Here is an 18,158-nt window from a genome sequence, read left to right on the forward strand (position 1 = left end):
CGCTGGCTGTGTAAGTGTCCATGGTGGTCTGTCGCTGCTTGGGCCTGCCCTTTTTACCAGCTATCCTGTGAGCACACAGTCCACTCACGCCGAGGGCCCCGGGGGCGCAGGTGGTAGGCCGCTAGTCACAGTCACGGAGGGGTGCTTCTCACTGTTGCTGCAGGGCCCACAAGGCAGTACCGCCCGGGGCCGAAGTGAAGGTGTGAGGCTGCTCGGGTGTCCCAAGGGAACCCAGGGGTCGCTGTAGAGGGGGGAGAAGCTTCGGCCCAGTGAGGCGGGAGACAGCGCCAGTTTCAGATGTCAAGGAAGGGGTAATGCGCAGGCTGCGCGAAGGTGGTCATGCTCCGATCCCTCGCCATATTATAATTGTTTGGCACCCCCTTTCCGTGGTGAGTGAGCAGTGGGGCCTTTAGGCAGTGATTTCTGGGCGCCAAGGTGGGGCCCCGTACATCCGAGGTGCCAGATGGCGGGGTCAGGGAGTTGCGCAGTGCCCACACCCCGTCCTGTGGGTGTAGGCGCTTGTGTTGTCAATGTTGGGCTGCGGATCAGCTCTGGCCGCCCGTGGGCTCACCAGTTCTTGTGGGCGCACAGTGCGTCGGGTATGGGCCGCCCTTGGTGTCGACTGCAGGGCGCAAGGCGGTTCCAGGCGATGGGGGACTACTGGGACCCTCTCCTGCGACTCTCCCTAATGTAGATTCGCGTTGGCAGGGGCGGAGGGGGCCGAGGTCCCAGCAACTCGGGGAGGCCAGCCCCGCAGCAGGGGGACGGAGCACTATGCGGCCGCGGGTCCTCTATCGCTCCGCTCCCAAAGCGCGAGTCAAGGCTGGTTACCCCGCCCCGCTTACCTTCGCGGCACCGGCCGGCCGCTGGTCTCGTCAGGGCTCCGCTGGGCTCCGCGGGGCTCTGCCGCACTCCACGGGCAGGACGCTGCTGGATGGAGGCCCATGGGCTGGCCCGCTCCATCTGCGAGCACAGCTGCTCCACTCCTCTCCCTCGAACCCGGCGCAGGCTGGCTGCTCCGGCTCCCCTATGCGCGCCGGTGGGCAACGTCCTCTGCGGTGCAGGCGCGCTCCGGTCCCTCGAGACTCAGGACGCAGGAGCCGCCATTTTCGTTCTCTGCTCCGGCACTGCTCACTCGGCATATGACGGCGTTAGTTGTCCCCAGCCGTCTGAGAGACGGATCAAACGATTGCGGATGGGATCCGGTGGCGAATGGTGCAAGTTGCAACGTTTGAAAGCTAGCAAAAATACATAAAAACAGTTTATGATGGCACATCGGCACGGAGCTCACAGGAGACACGTCCGCTCTACATGGCAGTTACCTACGCCCCCTTTGAGCAGACAATCTTAAGCTACGCATAAATGGGAGTTTCACAGGGAGATGTTGGACCCAATTTTTAAATCACAGGGGACATCTGTCTTAGAGTTAATAACAAATGAATGGAACAATACGTTTCTTCTGTCTGTGTCATGGAAGGGAGTGGTTCTGAATTTACGTTACTCCACTCCTACTGTTGCCAAAGGTCTTGTACATTCTAGAGTGTTCAATAGGGTATTTAATTTTGGTAGCCCGAAAGTGGCTGAAACAGATTTGGATTTAGTGTTCTCGGATTAAGGTCTATCAAAGAAGAATTTGGACATTATTAAAGCTACTAGAAAGAAATCCACCAGTTCACATTATATTAGCACACTGACTAGATTCTATTATTGGTCATTCATTGGACAAAGATATTAGTCAACTAGAAGCGTCGATTTGTCCCATTTTTGGCAGAATCTGGCACATCCATGGATAACTGCAGAACCTATTTATCTGGGCATATTTAAATGTCAGTTTGAAATCTGTCACTTAAATCAGATTGTCAAATGACATCTTAATGGTTTATCAAGATTGTTTCCACCAAGAAGGGAAACCTCATAAATGTGGTTCTATCAATTGTAATTAAATCACTATTAGAAGAGATGGCTTCAACTGATTTGAGATTGGTGACCATAATAATGGCCTTTTTGGTGGCAAAACGAGCGTGTTGCCTATGAGCCATCCTCCCGATTTAAAGTTTCCACCTGTGGTTCTCCATATGCTTTCTGCATACATTATTCTCTTGATTTCAGCTCACAGGCTGATGCCAGCTTTGGTCAGGCAGGCTTCTGTAAATGTTATGGGACAGTTCATTATTCCAACCTCTCCCCGCCTTACGGGTGCTCAGAAATCGTGTCAAGAAAGTTACTCGCCATACGTACTATTGTGCACTTCCTCCATATGCCCTCCTACCATCCCTTCTTCAAAAGTTACCAAACCCGACTGGATGAAAGGGACTAATGGTTGGTAGGTGTGTGTGCATGAGGGAGGACCCGAGTGGGGCAATTCCTGTAAATGCACACCTTCGTGAGTGAGGTTCTATAAAAACGAGCTATTGCTTGGTAACAGGCTCATGCTTTCCATCCCAGTTTTGCTGTCCATTCTGTAAGTATGGAGGAAAGGGGAATATATACCAAGGGTACTGTAGTCACTACAGTGAATAACTTTTTTTTCCTAGACATGGAATACTTCAGTATCTGTCGAACCGATAATTGAGTGCTAGCTAAGCTAATGAACAATTCAGTTTCTTTTGTGGTGTGTATGGGCATGGGGATCCTTGGAGCTTGGCATAGTCGGGAACTGCGTGTGTGGATGCGAGTCAGCAGACGTAAGCTTTAGAAGCTTGCAAACTATTCATTTAGATTTTGCATCTTTTTTTTTGTTTCAGCTATTCCACTAAAATGCAATTGCAAGTAAATGTAACCTTGTTTCAGGATAATAAATAATTGAACAGTGGTTAAGTTCGAACTTTTACTATTTAAGGAGATGCTTCTCCTACTCCTCTCCAACTCACCCTGTCCGAAAGAACAGAAGCCCCTTTTAGTCTTCCAAACTGGGGCTTACTTGGTCTCACCTTCTGCATGGCTACACTTGCTGGCAACATTCTAGTGCCTTTGGCAGAAGTGGTTGTTGTCAAGTGAGTCATGGAAGGGATGATGCACTCAAGGCAGCTGCATTTCCCTCTGTACCACTCCCCTCTGATTGCGGCTTTTGCCCACTTGCCCTGCAAAACCAAATGGTCCAAGTTGGGTGATCGGAGCCATAGTCCTACTGTTGATGCACCCCCCCCCCCCCCACAGAAAGAATGGCCCTATCACAGGCATCTGCATGCTCAAGTACCCAGGGATCTCTGGCAGGCTTTGCAGACATTAGTGAGCCTAAGCTGAAGGTGGAAGGGACGAGTAGCAGTGGGCCTAAATAGAATATCATCAACCAGAAGATAAGTGCAGTTCCGAAGATAGGCACAGTGCTTTGATCAGTTTCAGTACCGTACACAGGAGAAATCTAATATTTACATTCGCTACAGTCTACAGTAAAATAATCTGGCATACCATGACGGTACTCCTGCAAAAGACTGGTGGAACGCCAAAGGCCATTATAGCTCTAAACAGATGGGCATAGTACTAAGCTTGTATTTGCAATTCTTTTTCTTTAGCTGCCAAATACAAAAGTACAACTAACAGCACACAAGGGGATGTTGCCTCAAACGCCAAAACTGTGAGGTTGCTCCTCATGGCATCTGGCCGATTAACAGTTTTGGTACGGCCATTCATTTGTCTAACTCACCAAGATCTGTGATTGTGGCTTCCATTTTATTTCTTTCGGGAAGAACGTTTGCTTGTTTTATTTCAAGGAGGGCCTTTCACTAGTTCAACTCAAGCCTCAGACATGGGGCCAGCCTGGACTTTGCAAGTTAAAATTATGCCACGGCCGACGCAGCCATTTTTTTAAATTCCAAAATCTGTAAATGGAGTGATTACCCTCAAATGGGATAATAGTGATAAAAAAGTAGGAGGAATGCACAATGGGGTGCAATTTTTAAAACTTTATCTTATCGGTATTATTGTTTGTTTATTTCAGGTTCTTACAAGGCAATCACCCTAAATGGAACCCTCATTGTCAAATCATTTGTCCTTTGTTAATGTAGGGGAAATATTTGTTTTGGGGGTTAACAAAAATCGTACTCTGACCCGTTGGCTTTGCCAATTTGTACTGTTAGGCAGCATTGCTTTCCTTGTAAAATCCCGAAATTAACCACATTGGTTTATTTGCTAGATTCACAAACTTTAAATAAGGACATTAATGTAAAACGTAATTGTGTGTTTTAGGGTATATCCCTGACGTCAGCATGGTTTGCTCACAATTTACAAGCATCTGCAGCAGCCTGCTTGGTGAGTATGTGCATGTGTTGTACTTTGCGCTTTTTAGAACACACCTCCGTGCTTGGTTTTATGGATGGTGCATACTACATTGTAGTCTAACCATGTGTCGTCCTAGAGCAGCTGTGGTCTGGATGGGTGTTTCAAAGATGTGCATTATAAAGCAAATAACGTTTTATGTGTTTTTATGTAGAATATGCAGAATATGCTAAATGCTCATTACTATCCTTAATCCCTCTTTTTCATAAAACGCCCTCCTATTGTCCTATTGTATATTTTTTAAACAATGGACAAGCATGCAGCTATGTGTTTATTTTTCAGATGCTATAATATTCATGCACTTATTGCTCTCTAGACCAAAGATGAACATTTTGTGAACATGGTAATTTGTTTTTGTATTTATAACAATGTGCTTCTATTATGCTCTGTATTACCATCTACATGTACATTTGACAACTGCCAATTAAATGTTGCTATTAATTAACTTAATGGAGCTCTGTCATCAGTTGCTGGTAACCAACTGGAGGGTGCTCCACCGTTTGCAGGTACAGGGTCTCTCTTTCCTCATATTTTAGTACTTTTCAAAAAGGAAGACCGAAGAGTAAATTTTGCTTGTGGCCTGGGTTCCTGTGATTTCCCCCTTCAGCCACCTCAAAGTGTTGTCTCATAATGTTATTTTTAATGTTTATTTATTTCCATTATGGTTAACAAGTATCCTTTTGCCAAAGAAACACAAATTAAAATTCAATAACAATTCAATTACAAAACACAAGATTATCATACAAAAAGAAAAAAAAAACAGCAATAAAAATGAAAATAGGACAGACCTAACACACCTTTAGAATGCAATCGATATAATCCAGCACCACCATACTTGAGGATAATTCATAATGTTATCTTTTCTCTAGGGCCCTTTGGTAGGGATAGAAGTCATCTGGGTGTTTTTTGGTGATTTCCTACTCCGATCATCTTAGTCTGGAGGCGAGGCAAGCTGTGATAACGATCTTCTTTCAGGTTACTTTGCACCCTATTTGAAGACTACTATCCTCGTTATAGGCCCCCCCTTCTGCTATCTGTCCCTTGCTCCACACGCTTCTTTCCTCTTAATCATCCAGCCAAAAGCATTATCAGGCATTGGGTTTCTTATTCTGTCTAAGGTGCTTCCTCTTTCCATCTCTGCTATGCAGTGCTGGAGAAGACCAGTTTTTGATGTCTCCATACTCATTTCCACTTCCCTATGCCCTGGACCATTCTTTTCTTTGGTGGTCCGATTGTACACCCGCCATTTTGAGCAATTGCACTGCCCATGATCATCTTAATATCTGGCTGTGTGGACTGGGATCCGAGAGATACTTCTCTGCCACATGCCAAGTGTCCAGGTGGTTCCCTGGTAGAGACCAGGGATGTGAACACTGCATCCATCTGTCACTGGTGGATCCATTCTTCCTCGTGGTGTCCCTTGAGCGAAAGACACCAGCCTAAGCAGATGGCCCCTACACCAGGACCAGAGCAGGCAATGCCCCCCTCTTCCTCGACCTATCATGGGCCCAGGTAAGATCGACCGGGCTTGGAGTTGTATCCAACCCCTATGAGACTGAAGTTACGGAAAGTAATTCCTCTGTAAAAGGCCTGCTCTCTGGAGTATAGAGATGGAGAAAGGTAGTAGAGCCAGAAACCACTGGCAAATGTAATTGATGATGTCTTCATTGTTAGGCAGCCACGGCCGGGAACATAAGTGGATAGAAAAAAATGACAAACTAGCAAGTTAGGATTGGAGCGAATCTACTCTTTATGGCCATACATTGTTTTTTGATTGTGGAATGATGGCCTAATGAGGTAGGAATTGGACTAGTGTACAATATCAGGTGGGGCTCCAAGTTTTTTTTTGTTTTTTTTTTAAGAGTAAACAACATTTATTGAAAACTTATTTTGAACACTTTGCCAGTAAAAAGGAATCTTTGAACGTTGCCATTGTCTTATAACGCTTTATGCTAACTGTCAATTCAACTGTGGTCCAGGTAACATGGTATCAGAATTGATACGGAAACGGCAAACACCATAGTGTGTTGCTGTTGACCATGAAATGAGGCACCAAAAGTTAACTGTTTTCGGAGGTGCAAAAGGTCAAGGCCATTTTGTTCCAAAAGCCTATCCCAGAACACTGCTGTGGTCTCAATGGATGCACAGTTGAATTGCGGAGAGGTTGCACCGTGTCAAACATGCACTTTAACATTAAAACGATATTCAAAGGATAAAATGACACAAATAAATGAGCAATGAGAAACATGTTAATGTGATTGTGGTATGGTCACCATAGCAGCACAAGCTTCTGTCACCAGATGGCAAATGACATGGAGCTTCTCTTCTCCAGGGACAGAAGTCTCTTGGTGTACCCTCAACCTTATTGGGATAGTCATCATTGCTGCAAAGGGGTGTAGACGATAGGCACACTTCCCAATACAACAAGCTCTTATTGCTCAGTGCCTAACTCAGCATACTCTGCAAAATGAGCGTGTGGTAGAACGGGGGTTACGTCCAATGTGAAGTCAATTCTCATATGCATGGATCCCAATGGAAGTAATCTTCTTGCAGCGATTGACATGCAGGAGGAAATGACTGCTGATAGGAGCTTGAAATTGATCCGACGGCTATTTACACATTCCCTTACCCCTGAAACCAGCAGCTCTCCAGCTGTCTTTGACCGCAACCCCCATGATCCCTCATTGTTTATGTTGTTGGGGCTGAAGGGAGTGGCAGTCCAAAACACCCGGAGAGCCAAAGGTCGCAGAACCTTGCTCTAAGCCAAGCAAATTCCATCTCGACAAAGATGTGTATTGATTGACTTGCATCCAAAGTCCATCCTAAAGACAGCATGTGGGGATGGGGGGGCTTAAGGTGGTTATGTTGGCCGCCCCCTCACAGGAATGCATGGGTGCACAGCTAAAAATAACCTACCTCCTGTTAAACATGTGCCCTCTACATTGCTTTTCGCATGCTACTCCATAGAACTGTGCTGGGGTAGTGGATCGCATTTACTCCTACGTCCCGTCCCCTTTCCTCCATACTTATGGGACATTCCTCCATCCTGTGGGACACGACCAGAGCACTTTGTAAAAAGCATCCATTGTTACCCATTTCTTATATATAATGTCTATCGTTGACCTTCATGGTGGCGAGAGGGGTGTAATCGCTGTTATCATGCAGGTGCACTAAATCGACAAACGGCAGTCCCCATGCAGCGGGGTCATGTCTATCTTGTGCCAAGAGAAAAGCATTCCTGAGTATTCGTGTCCCCCATGGGACACTGGACAGCAGTGTTGGAATTGTGCACTCTTTGGTCCTTGGTAACCCCACTGTTCTCCTTGAGCAAGTACAGATGATTATCTGGTTCGCCAGACATTTGAGGAATTGGCGTACTAGCACATTTGTAGGAGGATGCAAGATAAATTGTAAGCATACAATTCAGACCATTTGCAATATTTATACTTTGTTGTGCTAGCTGGACTTCTGTTATAGTGTACAGAAGAGAAAAATCAGCAAGTTGTGGCAGTGGACGGGGCTACAAGTATCAAGTGTCTGGCAAACTGGGCAGACTCAAACAAAACATACTTATAGCAATCTCTGTGCCATCCAAATACCAAGGTGTGGTCCACCAGTTGCACTCTCTCAGTTTGTAGTAAAACAAAGTGCTTGGCCTTACTTGGAAAAGGCGAGAATAAAGAATGGGTCATGTGAAAAATAATCAGTGCTTTCGAAATGTAACCGGGTGACTATGCATATAGAATCCTAAGAGAAGAAACAAGAAGTCCAACTCTCACGTAAAACTGCAGTTACAGTAGACATTCACAGTTTACCAGATTAAAAATTGGTGGTTTTCAAATAAAATATAATTGAGCAGCAGGCATTCATATCACTCACCCACCCCTCCCATAGTCTTCCCCCTAAATTGTAACAGTTCAGGTTGACCCCAGCATCCGAGACTGTGGAACTCTGCCCAGAGAAGACTGGCTTTCCTGTGCATAGGGCTCCGTGTCTGTATGGCATGCTAGAGATGGCAGAGGATTGAAGATGTCTAGTGTTCCTTTTGTATTTTTTTGCAGCATCATCCCAGGAAGCATGAAGTGTGGTTTCACCAGCTTGCTCGAACGGCTTCTATGTCGCTGACCAGGTTCTGAGCTAAGCAGATGCCAAATATCTGTAGTAATGCTATTCCTATAAAAGCACAAGCCACAATGGTTAGATTATCTTGCAGCCACTTCTCGAACTGTGGCACGCAGCCTTTGGTGTGAATGGTTGCCTGCTGATCAATTTCCAGCTTTTGCCTGACAACATAACCGCACTGCATATTAATGACATCCTCAGTAGGGTCCTTGGTACAGCAGGAGAAAGGCATGCCACATCGTTCTCGGCTTGCTTTGGCATCTGTGCAATTGAAGTAAATGTTTAAGTTCCAGTCGTCGGCTCCAAAGGCCCCGTAGCACTTCCAATATTCCTGTGTGAAGTCTATAAGGTTCTGTAAATTGATGTCATCTCGATAGGCCCGGATGTTGTTGTTGATGAAAAAGTAGAGCTGGTATTTGAGCCAGTCTTTGAAGACAAAGGCTAGCACTCTGGCCGTAAACTCCAGGAACAAAATAATGCCCAAGAAGACAGAAAAAACTTTAGAAAGTGTTCCCCTGCAGTGCTCCAATGCATCCAGCAACTCCCAGGATGAACATGACTCTGCCAACTACCAGGAATAGCCATACGGGATCGAAGCCACCCAGGTCTGTGTTCGACGAGATGTTGGAAAGGACTTCTTTTTCATTCCAAGCCCAGAGTCCAATGCCAAGAAACGCAATGCTCAGAAACCAGAAGATGATGTTGAAGCCGAAGATGAAGTACTTAATGCAGCAGTTGACCTTGGGCCCCTTGTATTGCTCGCCGGACATGCTGCAGGCTCAGGGGATGCCCGCCCCCAAGCTGGCATCAGTGGCTATTGGGAGGAGAGCTGCCGAGGCCCGGCAACAGGGCATTCAGGCCTGGTCCGCCCTCGCACGACGGGCAGAAGGGCTTCGGGGGGGAAGCAGAACAGATTATTCACGAGGAGATCTGGTGATTACGTGCGGGGAGCTCTGGGCAAATCCATTCGGCTCTAACGCAGGGAGGGTGGGCGGGCGGATACTTTTGCCAGTGCACATGCTCCTCCTCCAAGCTTTATGACAGCACCTCTTCCTATGTGGTGCCCTGATGCATCACTTTGTAATTTGAAGGGTAAAGTTGTGGCATCTCCGCATGTCTCTTTAAGCAATGCTTCAATTGAAGTAGTGGTAGACTAGCTCGGCTCTCGGCTGCAGAACCCTGTACATTCTGGCATGGATGCCTTCAAGAAATCAGTCATAGGAGAAGCTATAGAAGTGAGCTCTGCAGTAAACCCCAATTGTATCCCAAAAAGATCAGTAAATTCCGAACTGCTTCTTTTATTGTGGGGACAGGGATCTATGTAATGTGGTCACTTTTCATAATTGCTGATTGATCAGACCATTTCCCAAAGTATACCGTAAATATTTGCTCTTGGTGGCCCGACACACGCCTTAGATTGTCTACTGAAGTCTTTGCAACACATATGTACCAATCGGGTCTCCCTGCGGGGACTTCATGTTCCAATTTCTTCTAAAACAGCACAAGAGTGGGCAAATGGGGGCATACGAGTCTATCTATTACTCTATGAAATGTTTCAGGTTCCTTGACAGTCAGAATTTTGGAGCAGTGAACTGGTAAACCTCTGGTTGTAGAGCAGGCTGACGTGTGTCTTTCAGTGTACTGTAATGGTATGTACTGGAACCCTTTTGTTAGGTCAAGAGTTTGGATGTTTCTAGCTGGACACACTCCTTCATTTAGTTTGTCTACACAAGCCATTCGTTAGGTATTGAAGGTTGAGATTTCATTCACCTTTTTGAAAGTCTATGCAAAATATTGTTAAACAATACAGGCTAGTTACCAGTGCAATTAGGAAACTCCAGGCACTTTGAGAAGGCTCTAGGTTTTCCTTTTCTTACATGGCTTTAATTTTGCATTTACACATCTAAATTTTTTTGTTTGTAATGTTCAGCTTGGACTGGATTTCGTGTTGGACCAGGGCAGTAAACGCTGTTTCATAAATTCTGTGCCAATTCTCTGAATTACAGCTATAACTCTGATCTGTTTCTCTGCACTGATGGTGACTGACACAGGTTTAAACACTCCTCTTCTTCACAACTTCAAAATTGTTCCACCAGCTCTGATACTTCGAATGGATTCTGTCCTCCCACGTATTCCTCATCTTATGATATCTTTGTTTCCAGCTTCAGCTGTTTCGGAAAAAATTTTCTCTCGGGAGAGGGCGCTGTGCGTCGAGACGGTCGACTCGTCCCTCGAGTGCTTCCATCTCGTCTGATGTCATCGGCGAATACATATACCACGCGCAGCGCATGTTGGCTTCAGTTCTGTTTTTCTGCTAATGTGATTGCTTCGAGAATCAGTTTTCTTTGAAACATCAACACCTTCCTCCCCATCATTTCCCTATTTTGTTCCTTGGGCAATCATAGCCGTGTTACCCTGTCCATGTCCCCTCCTTCCTCATACCCTTCCAGTGTGGCCCCATTTATTAGACAATCCCGTCCAACTTGTGAACATGCTACCCAAAAAGCATTGTAGTCTTCTGCATTTGGTGGGGGTACTGCTAAAACCAAATGCACTCCGTCCTCCACCACTCATTCACCCCAGGAGGCTGCCTCTCTTGTCCACTATTATTGTCAACTTTGTTAGCAGGCATTATATACTGTACTTTTTTCTTATGACAATTGCTCTGTTTGATGATCCACTGTCCGACACAGAAGACAAAGAGCATCATGACGAGCACAAAGACAGTTATTTTGAACATGGTAGCTATCAGCTCTGCCACCCAGGCAAATAGTGAATCCAGGTACTTATCCGAAGCGGTATCATGTGTTTGTTTTATTATCTTTTCATGTAGCATACCTATCTCCTCGACAGCCTCTGTTAGTTAATTGGCAGCATTGTTAGCGGGTATTGCTGTGCAACAGCTGCTTCCAATTTTGTGGTAGACCCTGCCCTCCATTGCAGTCATTAGATGAGAACAAATCTATTTTGTAGTGCCACCAGGCGTAGGGCACAAAGCTCTGCGTTAAGTCCTCTCTCGGTTGCATTTGCCAACTGTAGCACCTCATAGTGGGTAATCTGCAGCCATTTGGCGTTGGCAGCTGCTTGTACCGCGGGAAGCAGGAGGGATGTGAAGAAAACGGATGCTTTGTCAAAGTTTTAAGTGCTGTGGGATTGCATCCAAACTCAGTGATGATTTGGCGGCTATGTAATTACTGCTCCTTTTCTTTCTTGCCATTTGCTTTGGCTGGACTCTCACCTTCTTTTGCTCTTTTTCCTTACTCTCCTGCTGTGATAAAGAAAGTTCAGTGAAAGGTAACGGGTCTGCTCGGGGCATGACCATTGGAAGTTGTGGAGGGTCACAAGTGCACATGCCACTCCCCAGTCTGGAGGCAGCTGGGCATAAGCTTTGGATCCACATGCCCACCAGATGTCCATCGCTGCCGCCCCTTTCTGCAACGCCGTTCCCAACCAGTTTTCACAAGGAATGCTGTATGAGTGGCTTTATGTACACTCTGCAGTGTTTCTCATCTATCCATGTCAAGGCATGTACATTGTCATTCTATATTCCTCTGCATTTGTTATTTATTTTCTTTACCACCCATTTTTCATAGCCCACTACTCCTTCTGCATGGCATTGCACCAACCACCTTTCCCACTTCCTATCATAAAACACTGAACCCTTTATTCGCATCAGTGATTTGGTGTGGCACCACAGGATGGCCTGTCCAATTGAGTTTTTGCAATATATTCTCCTGTGAGCAGTAGCCAATTGTCCACGCCTCCCCTTACACCTCCTACCCTTCGTCTATCCATTGCACACCCTTACATATTGTCAGGAGGGGGATCTGGCCTGGTTGATACAAACCATGGAACCCTAAAATTCACCAAGCAAACAGACAAGGCCACCACCCCAAGCCATCCAGGAATCCATTGGGTTCAACCTCTGTACTAGTGAAGAACTGACTATAACCCCGGGAGAGAGGCAGATAATACCAACTGGTCTAATCCTGTCTCCAGGTACATATATGCGACTAATATCCAAATCCGGATTAGCCTGGAGATATGAATTTGATGTATTAGCAGGCAGGGTAGACCCCAATGATAGAGGGGATGTAAATGTACTTTTGCAGAACAATGGGAAACCCTCCTACCTGGTTAAAGTTGGGGATCAAGTGGCCCAAGGGATTTTCGAAAGGGCAGTATTCCCTGATATTTTAGACGTCCATGACCAAGATCACATTGAAAAAAGAGGAAAAAAGGTATTCAGTGACTTAGCCTTTGCGCGACGGAACAATCCGATATTAGCTGAGGCATTCCTCAAAGTAATATCAGAAGAGGAAGGAAGAAAGTGGGTCCCTTCTTCATTAAACAAGGATTACTATGTCCTTGGTCTCCTATGTTACTTATATTGGCCTTGGAGCCGCTAGTTGTATACTTGGGAAAAGAATATCATGAGGCTGGCATCAGAATACGGGGCAACACACACCTGTTCTCCCTGTATGCGGCTGATATGCTTCTTTACCTATAACAACCAGAGATTAATTTACAATATATATTGGATGTGTTGGATTGCTATGCAGACTTCTCCGAGATTACAATAAATGCACAGAGGTCTAGCTTGTTCCCCCTGGCGGGGTACAGGGGAAGTCCCCGGGGGTGTTACCAGTGTTGCCGATCAAATAGGAAATTGACACATTTCGATACCTAGGAGTTGACATTTTCCACAATCCTAAAGTAGAACATATGCAGAAAACGGTTAAAGGCGGTGAATAAAATGGAGAACTCCATGAAATATTGGGCGCTTTCGTTATTGGGAAGGGGCGCGTTGTTAAAAATGGTAGTGCTTCCAAGGTTGCTTCATTATTTCACCAACGTCGCATATAATATACCGAGACCTTTTTTTAAGAAAGTGAACACCACTTGCCAGTGTTTCCTATGGCACAATTTGAGGTGTAAATTATTGCAGGAGAAATTGCAGAGGCCATATGAACAAGGTGGGATAAAGTTGCCGGATGTTGAGGGGTATTTTATGGCGTGCCAACTACAGTTTGCCACGTATTGGCTATCTGATGAACAGACCCAAGATAGTTACTACAACCGGCATGCACCCCGTTCTTTCTGAAAGAGATGTTGTGGACTACGGTACTACATGATCCCAAGCCCCCTTTGTTGTTAAAACTAGGCATGGCAATGTGGCATAGGGCTGTCTGCAAAGATGCACCCCATTCACCCCAGAACCCATTGGTGACACTTAAGAGGGAGGATGCGCAACTTAGGCTGAATGTCAGGAAATATTGGGAGCCTGGGGGGGGTGGTGTCATTGGGTGATATATTGAAGGAAGGATGACCAAAGACCTTTAACGAGGTCGCTGCAGAATCAGGAGTACAGGTAGGGCAACATATAACTCCCGCCTCACTTCTACATAGACTGAAATTGAAATAGCCGGGAACAGAGGATTGTTGGTAGAAGACGAGGCAATAGAAACACACTATCTCTGAAGGGGGACGCGCAGTATCAGGACTATTTGAGAGTGTGATGGCAAAGGCAGATAGCAATCTAATACAGATTAAACAAAGGTGGGAAGTAGATTTGCAAGAGCAATTGTCAGATGACGCTTGGAGTAGGACCATGGGGTATCGCAAGAAGGTTTCCACCAACGTGAAACTACAGTTGATCCAATTATGTTACTCTTAGGGCATATTTAACTCTGAAGAAAATTGCGACATTTAGTAAAGCGACAGAACAAGCGTGTCCGAAATGCGGCCTGATTAATGCAGACATTATACACATGTTTTGGGCCGTTAGGAGGACGTGGCCCAAACCCTAGGTAGGGTCGGCCTATCAGCAGATTCGGTCTCCCCCAAGGTGTGCCTGCTAGGTATTTTGCAGAGACCAAAGCAGACAAGACAAGTTAGTAAATTGAGAGACTTGGTGCACATCTTGGCGAAACGCAGGATAGCAATGGGTTGGAAAGCACGTAAAGGCCCAGGTGTGAGTGTATCGTTGTGGGACCTCCAGAAATGGTCACTGGCATAAACAGCTGTGTGGCAAGAAGCATCCCGCCGTGGTCGGGAGGAGCAGAACATACATTTAATGGCCTGGAAACTTGTGATGCAAGAACTGGCGCCACCTGCACAAGAGGACACAGACTCAGATACACACACTATCATAAAAGGCGGAATAGGGTTATGGGGAGGAGGTCAAGTGGGATAATTTACACCACGAGTAGACATTCAAGTGGAATAGGCTGGCTGTGGGGGGGGGGATCAGGTGGGGTGTTGGGAGGGTTAAGCAGATGTACAATGAGATGTATGGTTGGATGTCATTTACAAAGTCTGTACGTTATTTTGTTTTGAAAAATCAATAAAACAGTTTAAAAAAAATAGGATTACTATATAGGGGAGACAGTACTAATGAGGGAGTAACTCGGTCCCAGATAGTGGTCCCAAATAGCCATCGCAGGGTGGTTCTGGACATAGCGCATGCCCATCTTACATCTTAGAGGGGACCTCTAAAACCAAGCCGTTAACAGGTTTTACTGGCCCGGGATTTTCAGATATCAAACATTTTGTTTGGACATTTCCACTTTGTCAAAATACTGACCCACGAAAAAAAAACCTCCAGCAACCTTGCAACCCTTACCTATTATAGATGTCCCCTTTTCCAGAATAGGGATGGATATTGTAGGACCCTTGGAACCTTCTAAACTTGGGAAACGGTATATACTTGTCATTTTACACTATTCCACCTGTTATGCAGAGGTTATACCCATGCAAAGCAACACCTTGCAGCAGATCTTAAAACATCTAATTCCATTCTTATCACAGGTAGGCTTCCCAAAGGAAATTCTTACTGATCAAGTTATGACGTTCATGAGAAACATCATGGCTGAGGTGAAGGAAATGCTTCAAATTATAACCCTCAGAACGTCTGTATATCGCCCACAGACTGTCTGGTTTTATGATTCAACTGACCACTTAAGAGAATCCTTAAACTAGTCGAATCAGACTGGAGAAACTGGTGGTCCCATGGTCCCTGTTAAGCCCTGCAAAGTTCTCTGGGATTTTCACCCTTTGACTTTTTGTATGGGTGAGATCCCAGAGAGGTGTTGGATATGCTTAGAGAACTAGGAAGAGACAGAGGAAGCCATATTCCAAACTGTGCAGCAAATCAAAGAAAATATGGCGCTTGTTAGGGATATAACACATTTCTATTTGATCAAAGCCCATGAAAATCAAAAGGGCCACTCACACTTTTTCCATCGGACAGAAGGTTCTTGTTCTACTTCCCACATCGGAACATAAAATACGGTCTTGTCGGTACAGTCCTTATGAGATCTTAGAACAGACCATGTAATTACTGAGTGTCTCAACCTGACAGATTCCTTCAATACCAAGTATACCACATAAATCTCTTAAAGGTGTGGAGACATGATCCTGTAGAGTCCTCAGTGGTAATGGCTAGTCTGTTAGCTGAAGAGAGTGACAGCCTGAATCTAATACCTAATGACCTTCCTTTGCCACAACAGACAAATCTGCAACATATTTTAAATCTGTTTCCTGATGTGTTTAGTTGTCTACCCGGGAGAGTCAAGGGGATTTATCATCCTATTTTCACACCCCTGGGCAAGATTATACACTTAAGACCATACCGGATACCAAAGGCTCGAAGGGAAATAGTCATTCTGGAGGTGGAGAAGATGTTGGTATATCATAGAACCATCAGAGTCCATGGTCTTCGCCAATAGTCCTGGTAGCTAAACCAGATCAGTCATGGCAGTTTTGTATCGATTTTTGAAATTTAAACACGTTGTCCCAGTACGATAACCACCCGATGCCAAGGATTGATGACCTCATTGATCGACTGGGAAACACAGTTTACATCTCCACAATTTATCTGCCCATGGGCTATTGGCAGGTCCCTCTGAACCCTGACAATAAAGAAAGACCGCCTTCTCCATCCCTAGAGGACTATTCTTCAAGTTCAAGGTCCATCCCTTTGGGCTTCATGGTGCCCGGCAACCTTTCAGAGGTAAATAGATCAGTTGCTCCAGCCATATACCAGTTTTTGTGGGGCCTACCTTGACGACCTCGTCACAGTTGAACTTGGGAGAAACATATGTCCCATCTGTATCAGATCAACATGGCCATACATCAGGCCAGACTAACCGGCAACCCGAAAACGCCACCTTGCCCAGTCGGCTGTAAAATACCTGGGCTGCTTTGTGGGAAACTGAATGGTCCAGCCTCAGCTAGAGAAAGTCAAAGCCGTGAAAGAAGCTGCCACACCTAAGACCAAAAAGGACCAAAGTGCTTTTTTAGGATTAGTAGGCTATTATAGAGAAGGTGCATTCCCAATTTTTCATCCATTACTTCTTTCCTAAATGACAAACTAAAGAATGCAGAACCTCAAGACAAAATTGGCAAACGAAGATCAAGCTTTCTTTGATTTCCTTAAATCTATTTTGTGTAGTGAAACTGTCCTTATTTCAACAAAGAGTTTTTACTCCAAACCGAAGCCTCAAAGGTGGGACTAGGAGCAGCAGTTTATCCTGTGCTGTATATCAGCCGGATGTTATTCCCTAGAGAAAGAAACTATGCCACAATAGAACTTGAGGTCTTGCCAAACAAAGGGGCAACAGGGCATCTCAGTTATTACCTGACCAGGAGAAAATTCTCCCTAGTTACTGACCATTCCGCTCTCCTCTGGCTTAGTTTGAGGAAAGACACCAACCCGCGGATAATGCGATGGTTCCTCCACTTGAAGCCTTTTTGTTTGTGTGGAACATCACAAGGGTAAAGACCAGGGAAATGTGGTTTTCCTGTTGCGGTTTCCTTTAGGGGATGAGGTACCGGACAGCATGAGGGGAAAGGAATGTGACGAATCCCAGGATGTCGTCATTGCTTCGGAAGGGGGAGCCCCTTCACATGAGGCCATTGAGGTGAGGCCGCTACCCGATGGTGCCCCTGGCGGTGGTACTCAGCGAGTGGATCTCATTGGAGGTAAAACCCCCTTTGGGACCAATGAAGACCGGGAGAATGCGGTATCCCTACAGCACCCCCACCTCTCCTTCACCTCCTCCCTCTCTACCCTCCTATGCCATGTATTTCTTTAAAAAAAAAATACTTTACTCAAGGTTATAGGCAAATAATGCAGGGTAGTTCAAAAAAGCACTGACGTGGAGTCTTGTAATAGATTGCGGTTGTAATGACAGGCTGAGCCTCCGTAAACCTTAATTTAGCATATTCCGACATACAATTTTGTAACATCAGCATTGAAAAGGTCAAAGAATTACAAAAGGCATAGCCCCAGAGTACAGCTTCAACCCACATCTGTTCTGTGTCGTTCAGTTGTGCCAGATACACCCGTAAGGGAGTCCAAATGTATTTAGGCCTACACTTTGTTACTGTGGATATATACATTTCTTCCTTGTCCGAGGTATAATTAAGGTCACGCAACCACTCTGCATGCGTCGGGGCGCTTTTTGATTTCCAGAAGTGAAGCACACATTTTTAGCTACAACACAAGCTACATTAATAAATCATCCGAGTACCACCAACACTTTGCCTATGTCCCCCACAAGGTACTTGACAGGCGCTAATGTAGCGGGGGGATGTTCAACATCTCCTGGAGGGTTGCAGCCACACTTCCCCCAAAACAAGCAATACCCTGGCAGTGCCAAACATATGTGCAGTGTCAGCCAGGGAGCGGCCACATTTCATGTACTCCTCTGAAGCACTCTGTGTAAATTTAGCGGGTTTCACCGGCATATAATACA

The 18,158-nt window shown here is 45.6% G+C and overlaps 1 protein-coding gene and 1 pseudogene across 1 annotated transcript in view; one reads left to right on the forward strand and one right to left on the reverse strand.

Annotated features, from left to right (window-relative positions):
* Window positions 1-18,158, forward strand: part of TMEM67 (transmembrane protein 67) — a 2,125,990-nt gene that overhangs the window by 377,342 nt on the left and 1,730,490 nt on the right. The window contains exon 7 of the mRNA XM_069621352.1: window positions 4,186-4,248. Within this exon, the coding sequence (XP_069477453.1) occupies window positions 4,186-4,248 (63 nt within the window). The remainder of the gene's footprint in view (window positions 1-4,185; window positions 4,249-18,158) is intronic.
* LOC138498651 (tetraspanin-5 pseudogene) lies at window positions 8,335-9,167 on the reverse strand (annotated as a pseudogene).

This window comes from Ambystoma mexicanum, chromosome 5q, assembly GCF_040938575.1.
Source record: "Ambystoma mexicanum isolate Mex_15411 chromosome 5q, UKY_AmexF1_1, whole genome shotgun sequence".
Taxonomy (NCBI): domain Eukaryota; kingdom Metazoa; phylum Chordata; class Amphibia; order Caudata; family Ambystomatidae; genus Ambystoma; species Ambystoma mexicanum.